General features: G+C 47.1%; 1 protein-coding gene across 1 annotated transcript in view; it reads right to left on the reverse strand.

Annotated features, from left to right (window-relative positions):
* Positions 1-309: 309 nt before the first annotated feature.
* The window catches only part of RAB8B (RAB8B, member RAS oncogene family), a 43,054-nt gene continuing 30,321 nt past the window's right edge, over positions 310-13,042 (reverse strand). Inside the window, exons 3-8 of the mRNA XM_060259939.1 lie at positions 12,759-12,819; positions 12,154-12,231; positions 10,262-10,351; positions 8,028-8,093; positions 7,111-7,161; positions 310-4,550 (exon numbers count right to left, since the gene is read on the reverse strand). Coding sequence (XP_060115922.1) covers positions 4,458-4,550; positions 7,111-7,161; positions 8,028-8,093; positions 10,262-10,351; positions 12,154-12,231; positions 12,759-12,819 — 439 coding nt within the window. The 3' untranslated portion in view covers positions 310-4,457. The remainder of the gene's footprint in view (positions 4,551-7,110; positions 7,162-8,027; positions 8,094-10,261; positions 10,352-12,153; positions 12,232-12,758; positions 12,820-13,042) is intronic.

Below are 13,042 nucleotides of genomic sequence, written 5' to 3' on the forward strand. Positions count from 1 at the left end.
TTTTCTCTGCCAGAGAGTCCAAAAGCAGCTTATCATCTCTTTCCTTTCCCCTCCCCACAACAAGCACTTTGTGGGGTAGGTGGGGCTGAGAGAGCTCAGAGAGAACCGTGACTGTCCCAAGGTCACCCAGCTGGCTGCATGTGGAGGAGTGGGGAATCAAACCCAGTTCTCCAGATTAGAGTTTATTGCTCTTGAACTTGATTTCAAGTTCAAGGAGCACTTGAAATCCATTAGTTTATTGCTCTTTATTGCACACCGCACTTGCTCTCAAGAGCTGGTTTCACCACACAATTTCACACGGAAAAACCGAACACTTAATTATGTAATTTTATTTTGAGACGCACATAGTTATAAAAGAGTTCAATTGAAATAATGCCCCCCTCCCTCCCCGCCACCCCTTTCTCTTTTTACACAGGATCAGTACACAGTTAATGATTGAGTTTACATGTTAACCATATGACGTCCACGTTATCTGCAGGTGTTCTTCCACCTGACGCCCCGGGAGCAGTGAAAAATGTACTTCCATGTGCAGCAGAAAACTGCATGTAGAAAAAAAAACAACCAAAAAAACCTGGGCTGTTTTGAGCTCATGCTAGGTCTCTCAGAATTTAGCATATTTGCATTAAGATAAGCGAGTACTATTCGCACAGGGTGGGGGGGGATATATTTGTAAGGCCATAGGAATACACTAAAATTTCCTAGAACCCAGAGGGGGTGCAAGAAAGATATACGAAGTCATGTTCAAATGTCAGGTCTGAGAGCGGGCTTATAACAATATGGAACGTCAGCCATTTCTTAAACCTTCAGCCTTACAGATTTTTTTTTCCAAACAGCTCATTCTCATCAGACCCTTCCTGCCATCTCCAAAACATCTGCACATTTTTTTTTTAATCTGTCACGAATCCTTCCCAAGCTGTTAACCGCCGATCCGGTGACAGAACCGAACGTTTCGTTGTGCATCCCTTTTGGCTCACAGAAGTCATGGACTGCTGGCCTGCAAATCTGGAGGTGAGAAGCAGAAATGGGCTTGGGACAGGTAAACTCCCCGTTTTGTGTAAACCCCCCCCCCAAATGATGCTACACTTCCCTCTCCCCCCCCCCAAAAAAAAGCTGAAAACTATTTTACAAGTACTGTACAGAAAGAGTGCCAGGTCCAGTAAAGATTCATCTTTCATATGCATGGAAGAAATCCAAATTTATAACTAGGTGGATAAACTTTTTAAAAAGAAACATTCAAGGCCAAATGAATGACAGAAGGATTCACTGGGACAAATGTTTTTAGCTGCTGTCTGTTCCCAGCAGGTACTTTCCCCATTTAGCAGGCGACTACTGAAACTCTGGGAAGCAGAGAACCGAGGATCTCTTCCTTAAGAAAGAAAGCTTGCCCTTTGTGGAAGTAAAAAAAAAGGACTTCAGATCAAAGCCAAAACTTGTAACTCGTAGAGAACGTCAAGTCAGGTGACCCAACCCATTTCAGCCATTGGTTCAACGCTCTCCTCCTTGTCTTTTAACAGCCTGAATGGGAAGATGACTCTTCCGCAGAATTACAAGAATGCGCCAGATGCGTTCTGAAGCAAAGGAAGCCTGCATCGAGCACGTGAGATGCAGACAGGCTATATACCATGCGCCTCAAGCCTTCTAGAGAAGCAACTGAAGTGAAACTCTGCACAACACAGGTATGCGCAGGAAGCTAAAACACACTGCAGCTGGATAAGGCAGCCTGTTTGTGGCAGGGGGGGGGGGGGAAGGTGTAGATCAACCTTTATGAAAACTGCAGCCCTTGCGCTTGATATTACCAGCAAAAGGGCTGCATTTGGTTTTTCCTTAAGACTACCGTGGCTTTCACAGGAAACAAAATACTCTTCAGAACTTCAGCAGGGAACAGACAATACCATCAACTATTCCTTTTGCAGGGGGGGGGGGAAAGAAATTCAACATTAACATGACAAAGCAAAGTTTAACTGTGTGGCATTGTTAACATCAAGCATAAAGTGAATTTCCTATGGTCTTACTCAAATTTATGTACATTTTAACACAGCTAGAAGTAAGAAAATAGCAAGTTTTTTTTTTCTTTTAATAAAATGGAGCGGATGCCCTAATTTGCTGCCGCTTCAAGGAGCACTTGAAATCGATTCGACTAGTTTTTACGGGCTCTCTCGGAGGGAAATTCTCAAGAGACCACGTTTGCGCACAGAACCAAGGTGTGAAAATGCCAGCGGAAGCAGAGACGAGCAACAAAGAGCTGCAGAAAATAAAGTCGTGGGACCTGTCGATTTTTGCTTTTCAAAAACTCTTACGAGATACAAACTGAAGAGCGCCATCAAGTCAGAGGTAACAAAAAGACGGGACATTCATCATGGGCTTACATCGCTTGTTGTAAAGAAAGCTCTTTTGATGGGGGCGGGGCAGGCTTTAAGTCCTCTCATCTTTTCTAACTGCAGGACAAACTGCGGCTGGGCAATACTTTTTGTTCTTCCGTTCAATATTCCTGCCACGTCTCCCCCTCCTGTCCTGCGAACTAGCTGGGGCAAAACCAGCTTGAGATCCACCCACCTTTAGATTTCACAACTCCACCTAACCTGCACAGGACAAGAGACACAATGATGTTCTGGACTCTCCGCTGATGGCCGACCCCGTTTGCTTTCAAAGGCGAGAGGTACGCTTGGAATTACAACAGCGCTTGACAGACAAGTTGTGGGCCTATTTTGCCTAGTCCAGCAGTTACTGGACTAGCTGCTAGCTACCGAGTGGGACGTTGCCTTGAATCGGGACTTAAAACTTGCACAGAGTCCAGGTTTGGCACGCTTATCAAACTGAAGCGCCTGCTTCATATAACCCAACGTTTTGGTGCAGAATTTAATTAGCAGCACAAATGGCTAGAGAGATGGGAGTCTCTCCCTTGAGTGATAAAGGGCGGCTACGCTTCTGTCTGCTCTGAAAGTCTGACCCATTGGTTTGGTGACCGGATTACATCAGGAATGGTCATTATCAACCGGACAGCAACTATGCTTTTCTTTCAAGGACCTTCCTTATTAAAAACTATAGGGGCTGATAACACAGCCTGGGTATGCCTTTTCTTCTATCAATATACAATATATTTAAAGAGAAAACAGAAAGTGTTGGGTTTCAACGGCTGCCGCACTTAACACAGTGGACAACTGAGCAACCCAGAGATGAAGAACTGAAGTCCAAGGTTCAGTCACATCACTGTAAAAAAAAAGTGCCGTAAGAAATCGAACACCAGTTTTTGTATTTTAAAGAAATGACAAACGTGGCTCAAAAGGGGGGCTTAATCTAGATCATTAGTCACCGAGAGGGAAAAGACAACACATTCCTTGAGCTTTTCGCAGGTTTGGCTGCCAAGAGAAAGAAAACCAACATCCTACATTCTGGGGGGAGGGGGGGGAAGAGATATTTCCGTAAAAAGAGGCCTGTGCGTTTGTTAAAGACAAACAGCTAACCCAAATGGGAACTTTTAAGTGCCTTGAGTGTTAAAAGCTTTCCATCACCGGATTGTGTAGCAAGACTGATTTCACAGCTACTTGTGTGCCAGAGAAAGGGCAAAATCCAGTCAACCATCAGCTTCCACCTCTCTGCTCGAGGACCCCCGCAAAGACCAGTTTCCCCTCCTCCCAGACACGCGTGGCAACAACCATCAGAGCAAATATTTGAACGTTTCTACACATCTCCTCAAGAAGCCATTCCTTCCGGTCACCTCGATACCTATAATTTGTCCTCTGAAGCACAAGGAATTTGTGCCACAAAGGGAGATTTTACAAGGACAGACGCCTTCTGATGTGCACACACACGAAGGCAGGAAAAGGAGAAACAGGGCTCTATTCAGCTTGGGCCAATCTCCTGCCCCCACCCGCCCCCAGCACAACTCCCTCTGGTGACCAGAACTCTGCCCTACATTTGGTGGGAATTGGTCTGTCCCTCTGATATCCGAACTGAGGGAAAAGAAAAAAGAAACTCGTGCGCGGGGCGAAGGATCTCTTGCCAGACAAAAAAAAGCTGTGCAGAAAACAAGTGTTAAGACTGTGCTGACAGGCAATGGAAGGCTGATAATACAGATGTGCAACAGCAGTTGAAAGAGAGAGTGGGGGGGGGGGCGGGAAAGGAACTACGGTAGCTCCCGAAGCAGGCCGGGAAAACAAAAGTGACGAAGGAAATGTAGACGTAGCTCCTGCACAGGCGTGTCTCTTTCCACCTCGTGGCGCCCACGTCTGAGAAGAGGGAGCCCCCCCGCATGTCGATAAAAAGCAGAGTGAACCAGAATCCTGTCTTCTGGGTTCAGCACACTTGGTGTTCGAAACAAGAGCTCTCAGCAGGCAGTCTGGTGGTAACATCTCTTGTGGCCGGGCGAGCCGCGTGTGCTTTCGAAGAAGCAGAAAAAGGGTTTTTTTTGTTTGTTTGTTTTTTTCTAGGTATGCTGCAAGTCTATTATTAGGAGTTCATCAAAGCAGCGCGCATCGAAAGAAGCTGCTCTTCTTCGATCTGTTTTCTGTTATTTTCACCGGCCCGCCTGCACTCGCCGAACTACCGTCGTTCTGCGGGGAGAGATGAGAAAGACCATCAGGGAAGCAGGGCTTTGCGACTCCAGTCTAGGGCCTCCTTCCCAACCTCCCACCCCCGCCTTTGACAATACGCAAATCCAATAAAAGGCCTGCAAAACAGTTTTGAAGAAGAAGGCCGCAGATTTATACCCCGCCCTTCTCCCTGAATCAGCGTCTCAGAGCTGCTTACAGTCTCCTTTATCTTCCTCCCACACAACAGACACCCTGTTATGGGCTGAGAGGGCTCTCACAGCAGTTGCCCTTTCTGAGGGCAACTCTGAGATAGGCAGCTCAGAGGACAGCTCTGAGATAGCTATGGCTAACCCAAGGCCCTTCCAGCAGGTGCAAGTGGAGGAGTGTGGAATTAAACCCAGTTCTCCCAGATAAGAGTCTGCACACTTAACCAATACAGCAAACTGAGTGGGGCTGAGAGAGCTCTCACAGCAGCTGCCATTTCAAGGACAACTCCTCCAACAGCTGTGGCTGCCCCAAGGCCATTCCAGCAAGTGCAAGTGGAGGAGAGGGGAATCAAACCCAGTTCTCCCAGATACGAGTCTGCGCACTTAACCACTACACCAAACTGGTTCTCTGACTGGAATGACCTCCATTTTCAGTATGCTAGCAGGAGTATTTATTTATCTGATTTGATTTCTATCCCGCCCTCCCCGCCGAAGCAGGCTCAGGGCGGCTCACAACATAAAATCCCACAAACAATTAAATTAATGAGTATTAAAATTACACATTCAACAATAAAATAGATGTGCAATGATCAAAACAGTTAAAACAGAATAAAACAGAATACTGAGTTAGTGCTATTCTGGTGGCAACGGCCTTCTTCCACTTCTCTTAAATACCGGTACCGAGTCAATTGAATGCCAGCTGGAAGAGGACAGTCTCGCAGGCCCTGCGGAACTGCGCAAGGTTCCGCAAGGCCCTCACTTCATCTGGCAGATGGTTCCCCCAGCAGGGGGCTACAATTGAGAAGGCCCTGTCTCTGGTTGATTTCAATCGGGCCTTCTTTGGCCTGGGGATTACGAATAGATTTCGTGATTTCTGGGGAACATGTAGGGAGAGACAGTCCCTAAGGCAGGCAGGTCCTAGGCCACACAGGGCTTTAAAGGTAATGACCAGCACCTTGTAACGAATCCGATATACTATTGAAAGACAGTGCAGTTCTCGCAGTCCCGGCTGAATGTGCTCCCACCTGGGGAGCCCCAATAACAGCCGGGCGGCCGAGTATATCCTGACCTGATCTTGTCAGATCTCAGGGGCATCAGCCCTGGTTAGCATTTGGACAGGAGACCCTCTAGGAACTCCAGGGTTGCTACGCAGAGGCAGGCGACGGCAAACCACCTCTGTTCAGCTCTTGCCTTGACCTGGATCGCCCAGGCTAGCCTGATCTCGATGGATTTTGGAAGCTGGGTGGGGGTCAGCCGTGGTTAGAACTTGGAAGGGAGATGAGAAATCAAGTCCGGGGTTGCTGCGCAGAGGCACGCAATTTCTAACCAATTCGGTAAGCCTCCCGCTCTGATATGGATGGCCCAGGGTAGCCCGATTAGGTCAGATTTCAGAAGCTAAGCAGGGGAGACCCTGGTTAGTAGCTGAACGGGAGACCACCGGCAAAGTCCAGGGTCGCTATGCAGAGGCAGGCAATGGCAGGCCACCTCTGTCTTCTCCCTTGACCTGGAGGGCCCAGGCTAGCCCAGTCTTGTTGGGTCTTGGGAGCTAAGCCAAATCAGCCCTGGTTAGTGCTTGGATGGGAGACCGTCCAGGGAGCCAGGCAGTGGCAAACCGCCCCCTGTATGCGCCTCTTGCCTTGAAAACCACACATCGTTGCCAAAAGTCAGCTGTGTCTTGATGGCACTTTCTACCAAAAGCACTAGCGCTTTCCAAGTTGTGTGGTACACACAGGCAGGCTGCTGTATGAAATAGCGACGGACTCTTACTTACGAGATGATGAAGGGCTTCCAATCAGGAGCCTGAACATTTTGCTTCTAAGCATACCGAGCGCTAGGGGAGCTGGAAGGTCCGAACCTCTCCCCCCCACCCCTATCTCTCCGGGTGAGACTGGAACATTTTGCATAACGCTTTGCGTCTCGGGGCTGGACAGCAGCAAAAACTGCTTTTGTCTCAAGTAACTATGATTTCTTCTGCTATTTCTTCAAGCAGCAGGATAAATGAGGGCCCTTGGAAACGGGGGTATAAGCGAGACTGCTTAAAAGCTCACACACACACTCTCTCGAGGACCTACAAATTCACTCGCTGAGGTTGCTGGGTCAAGCGTCCCCTGCCACGTTGACAACCAAGAAGCGGCGTGTGATTGGGCTGACCCCCTCACTCTTCCCCCCAGCTCAGAAAGGAGTGGGTTGAGCCTGCTGTGCTCCAAGAGACTGAAACCTCACCAGGAATGCAAGGGATCTGTTTTGCACGAGCAGGGACAGGAGGCCCCCCCTCTCCCCACCAGGGAAAAGGGACAGAATCTGCAGCAAGCACAAGTTCTAGCTACAGTTTGCAGAACCCTGCATTATAGTACAAGACAATACAAGAGACCAACCATTTTTCTGTTGAGTTTTGTCATAATATCCCGTGCGAGAGTGAAGAAAGCCTGGAATCAAGAGAAGGGGGGGAGGGAGATTTAGTACATGCGACAAAGGACTGAGGAGTTCACTTCTGACCATAGAATCATAAGAGTTGGAAGGGACCTCCAGGGTCATCTAGTCCAACTCCCCGCACAGTGCGAGAAACTCACAAATACCTCCCCCGAAATTCACAGGATCTTCGTTGCTGACCAACTAACATCTTAGACATTTGGCGTGCAACCCCACCCCCCCTTCCCCCAAATCTGGTTTAGAGGAATCCTGTAATAAATACTTTTTTAGGCATTTTAAGAGTTGTCAAGTTTTGGCTTTAGGCGAACTGGCTCTAACTAATTCCATTATGCACTGCCTCAAAAACAAACAATCACTGAGTACTTCTGTCCGTCTAGTACAATAAAATAGGGTCCCATTGTGTGCGGAACGGTAAGAGCTCTAAGAATTCGCCTGGAGTAGATGGACTCAAGGAAGTAGTACAGGTAGGTGGCCCAGAAAACATTCAGCAGCTCCAGAATAAGTCAGTACACTGTCTGCACAAATGGGGTACTATGATACAACTCAAAATATGGGGAACAAAAACACGAGGGCATCAGAAGAGCCCTGCTGGATCAGACCAGTTTTTCCATCCTGTCCAGCCTCCTGTCTCACACAGCAACCAACCAGGTCTTCTGGAGGGCCAACAACAGGGCACAGTCACCGAGGCTGAGGCCTTCTCCTGATATTGCCCCCTGGCACTGGGATTCAGAGGTTGACTGCCTCTGAATGTCCAGGTTCCCTTTAGTCCCCGGGGCTAGTAGTCATTGACAGACCTCCCCTCCACATGCACTTTCACCACCGGCGGTTAGAGAGGCTGTTAGCAAATTCAGTCCCCGTTTACCTCTTCCACATTTATGCTCGATTTCGCACTCGTCTCCAGAAATTTGATGCCGTAGTCGATTGCTAGCTGGAAGAGAGAGCGTTAAAACTCTGTCAGCGCTTGGAAGAGTCCATTCTCAACAAAGCAGTCAGACGTAGCAGCATGACTACAGAGGATTAAACAGCACAGACTTTCCTCTGCAAGCCGTTACCCTACCTAGCCGACGTTCCCCAAGGGCCTGAGTACAAAGCCGCATGAGCAGGACTCAGGGGTGGGAGGAGAGGGCTCGTCTGGAATTCAGAGCCACCCCTGGCTGGTGGAATTAGATTGTTTCGAGGAGCGCGGATAGGGCCTGCATTGATAAGGCTTGAAGGGTTGCCGGCGCACACAGAAGACACCATGCCGACCGCTCTTGGGATTTTGGCTTCTGCGTCGGATGGGTATCTAATGTGTCGGCATTTTGTGTTCAGCAGAGAAAACACAAAACCCAGCACTGAATGTGCTATATTCATAAAACAGGCTTATCACAACCGTCAAGACCAGAAGATACCTTCAAGAGTAAAAGAGCTATACTTGGATAAATGACTGAGGCTTCTATATAGGGCATCGCAGGCCTCAGATTCAGTGGGAGCTCACAGGAGCATAGCTCCTGAAACCTTCTGAGAGTTCCTCCTCCTCCTTCTGAGAGTTCCACCTCCTTGTCCATGTATGCGCAGCTGCATAACAATCCCTGGATGAGTTTCACCACCTATTTTTCTACAAAACAACCTCAGGTGCATTGTAAATAGAATCCTGTTATGCAGTTTCTGTACAGCTTAATGCATCATGGGAAATACTTATGCTATGCTTCTGTTCCTTTCTGGTGGTTCCAGACTTCTGAAAGTCCTAATTAACATATATGAACCTACCTTATACTGCATCAGACCCTGGGTCCATCAAAGTCAGTATTGTCTACTCAGACTGGCAGCGGCTCTCCAGGGTCTCAAGCGGAAGCTTTTCACGCCTACTTGCCTGGACCCTTTTTAGTTGGAGATGCTGGGGATTGAACCTGGGACCTTCTGCTTACCAAGCAGATGCTCTATCACTGAGCCACAGCCCCATTCATGGCTCTCCAGGGTCTCAAGATGAGGTTCTTCATGCCTACTTGCCTGGACCCTTTTTAGTTGGAGATGCTGGGGATTGAACCTGGGACCTTCTGCTTACCAAGCAGATGCTCTACTACTGAGCCACCGTCCCTCCCCTTAGACATATGAACATATGAAGCTGCCTTCTACTGAATCAGACCCTCGGTGCATCAAAGTCAGTACTGTCTACTCAGACTGGCAGCGGCTCTCCAGGGTCTCAAGCTGAGGTTTTTCACGCCTACTCGCCTGGACCATTTTTAGTTGGAGACGCCGGGGACTGAATCTGAACTTCTGCTTACCAAGCAAATGCTCTACCACTGAGCCACCGTCCCTCCCTAACGCTCTGGTTACTGAATATCCCATTCTGTCGATTGTACCGACTCACTCTGTGTAATCCCGCCCCCAGTCCCTCTGACAAAGGCAGACTGTAAGTAATATAAATAAATAAATAAATATTAAAATACCAGCAGATGTGCTTGTGGACAAAATGTCTTTACAGTACCAGACTGTTTTTAGCGGGACAGGTTAACTCCATTCTGCTCTGGATTCTGCATTCACCTTTTGCATTTTCCTTCCTGCCCCTTTCAAGGCATTTTAAGCTCAGCTTACTGTACAATTAGTGGCTTGAACTAATCAGAGTGGTTACACTTTCTCTGGCATTTAATTCATGCATTGTGCTCCGCATTGGTTAAAGAGAAGGTTATGGCCTGTGTGCTATAAGTGCATGATGGAGCAGATAACTGAAAGACTGACTGATCAACAGCAGAGAAGGAAACTATATCCAAATGGAGCAGGTAAATGAGGCAAGGAGGCCATCTTTCCAAGAAAAGGAGGAGGCGTGTGCAATTCCCACTTAAGAATCTCAGTGCCTGAATATGTGTTTCTCGGCATCACTGATTAGGGCAAATTGTAAGCTGCAGCTTAATTTCTAAGTTGATGAATTCGACCCTTTCTCAAATCTAGAACATCTTCCTTAAAGGCAGAAATTCCAATCTATCCCCTAAATGAACAGACACCAGAGCAACATCACTGCCTGATTCTTTTTTTTTTTTTTGGGGGGGGGGGTGATAAAGGCCATCAGGAACATCAGAGATCCTGCCCAAAGAGCTTTTTAAGGTGGGCAACACTTACCTTCTCTCCTTTTTCTTTTGAAACTTGTCTTTTTTCGTTCATGTCACATTTGTTACCCAAGATCATTCTCTCTACGTCTGAAGAAGCGTGCTGAACAGAGAGGAAGACATGAAATACAACCAGGTCATAAAAAGCGTGCCAGATGCAACTTGAGTCAAGTCTATTTAGAGGAAATAGTAAAGGAACGAAAGGTAGGTCTTGATTTTTACTCGCTTCACACACTTAAGTTGGATCTAAAAAACACAAAGCCCAACAGGAGTTGCATGTTTGCCATGCAAAGAAGCTGATGAGAGGTGTTGGGAAGAAACCTAACAGATTATTATTATTGTTGTTGTTGTTGAAACCTAACAGATTGTTGTTGTTGTTATTTGTGAATCGCCTCGTCCCGGCCAATGCCAGGCTCTAGGCGACGTACAACAGAAGTACACATAAAATCAATAAAGCCAGTAATTTAAAACAGTTGCAACCCAATGTGGAAACCAGAGTGCTAGGAAAGCCACAGCTGGGCAGAGCCACAGATATGACATTAAAGCCTGCTCGAGACAAAGTGCTTATCCCAAGGTAAGTCTGTTTGTACATTAGTTTAAAATAAAAGTTAACAGTCAATTCTTGTTAAAGTTTCCCCTAAGAACGTAAGAGAAGCCATGTTGGATCAGTCCAACACTCTGTGTCACATAAGAACATAAGAGAAGCCATGTTGGATCAGGCCAATGGCCCCTCCAGTCCAACACTCTGTGTCACAGAAGAACATAAGAGAAGCCATGTTGGATCAGGCCAGTGGCCCCTCCAGTCCAACACTCTGTGTCACATAAGAACATAAGAGAAGCCATGTTGGATCAGGCCAATGGCCCATCCAGTCCAACACTCTGTGTCACATAAGAACATAAGAGAAGCCATGTTGAATCAGGCCAATGACCCATCAAGAACAACACTCTGTGTCACATAAGAAAATAAGAGAAACCATGTTGGATCAGGCCAATGGCCCATCCAGTCCAACATTCTGTGTCACATAAGAACATAAGAGAAGCCATGTTGCATCAGGCCAATGGCCCATCCAGTCCAACACTCTGTGTCACACAGTGGCAAAAAAACTTATACATACACACACACTGTGGCTGATAGCCACTGATGGACCTCTGCTCCATATTTTTATCTAAACCTCTCTTGAAGGTGGCTATGCTTGTGGCCGCCACCACCTCCTGTGGCAGTGAATTCCACATGTTAATCACCCTTTGGGTGAAGAAGTACTTCCTTTTATCTGTTTTAACCTGGCTGCTCAGCAATTTCATCGAATGCCCTAATGAAACTGAGACATCTGTGCTTGAAATGCGATTGGATAACTGCAGAGTGCCACTGCTCAAGGATTTTAAAATTCTTAAATGGTAGCTACCTCTGTACACTCAAGGGTGCTGAGATCATAGTCATATACCTTAACAGTCTCTTAGTTTTTATTAGGCAGTTTTTGTGATATGTGTAGTGGCCTTATACTGAATCAGGCAGAGAGGTCTTTCCCATCATTGACTGCTTGCTCCTTTTGAGAGCAAATGCTGGGGATCAAACCTACATGTATGAAACAGATGCACTTCCACTGGGTCTCGGCGGCCCCTTCTTATTTTGTCTCCATTCCATCAGGCAGACAAACGCAGAGAGAATTATCCTTTTTCCTTCCATCTCTCTCCCCAAGGAGAGCCAACTGAAAGCGATTTCTAGAACGAATCCATCTCCCCCGCCCCCCCGATCTTTTGCATTTATTTATTTCAGACTTGCAATCCCACCAACGAATTCCATGACCCTCTTGACACGGAAGCAGCAGACCGTTTTAGCAGCTTGGTGTTTTTCCCATCTTCCTGGTCCAGACTGCCAGCACACTTAGCACATTGCTGTATACCTACCTCTTCTATGTTCCTTATCCAGTTTTTAATATTGTCAAAAGACTTCTCATTCGTAATGTCGTAGACCAGCATGATTCCCTAGAGAAAGCAGAGTCACCGTCAGTAACGAGGCATACCCACCTCATTCCACTTACACCAGGACACTCGGAATCATTCCTCAAAACCTAACAGGTACATTTGGCGGACAAGTAATAGTAGATCTGTTTTCATTGTCCTCCACTCTTCTCCCTGCCCATTTAGATTTCATGAGCTTCCCTTACGTCAAATAGTATCAAAGTAATATATAATTTGATTCCAGTTTATCCTCCCAAGACAAATAAAACCTTTATTTTATTTTAGAACCTTTGGTTCTTAGATCTAAAACATCTTCCTTAGTAAAAGATGGGAACAGTTAGAAAAGCACGCCACAAGGATCTTCACGGTGTGACTGCCAGTAAGCTGGGGCAGCCATTTTGTGGCTGGTTCCGCCTCCTGCGGCAGCCATTTTGTAGCTGTGTCCACCACACTGCTTTAGGATTCCAACAGTGCCCACAGGCCCCCAAAAGGTTGGGGACTCCTGTCTCAGACCCTCAGCAGCACAGTCCAACCTGGAAACAGGCACTCACCATAGCTCCTCTGTAATACGCAGTCGTGATCGTGCGAAATCTTTCTTGACCTGCCGTATCCCTGGAAGTAAACCATAGCAATTTGTTTGAAAACTAAAGGCAGGGAGAAATGCAAAGATACAGTGCTTGGCCACTGACTCCTCCCGCCCCCTCCCAAAACTGCCACTCTTACCAAGCAACATTTCGCTTTTCCACTTAGCAGTAACCCGCAGAGACCACCATGCAGTTAAGCTTCGCATTAAGCAAGATCAAGCAAGCAAATCTGCATTCGCATTCAAAATACC

The sequence above is a fragment of the Heteronotia binoei genome, chromosome 19 (assembly GCF_032191835.1).
Source record: "Heteronotia binoei isolate CCM8104 ecotype False Entrance Well chromosome 19, APGP_CSIRO_Hbin_v1, whole genome shotgun sequence".
Lineage (NCBI taxonomy): Eukaryota > Metazoa > Chordata > Lepidosauria > Squamata > Gekkonidae > Heteronotia > Heteronotia binoei.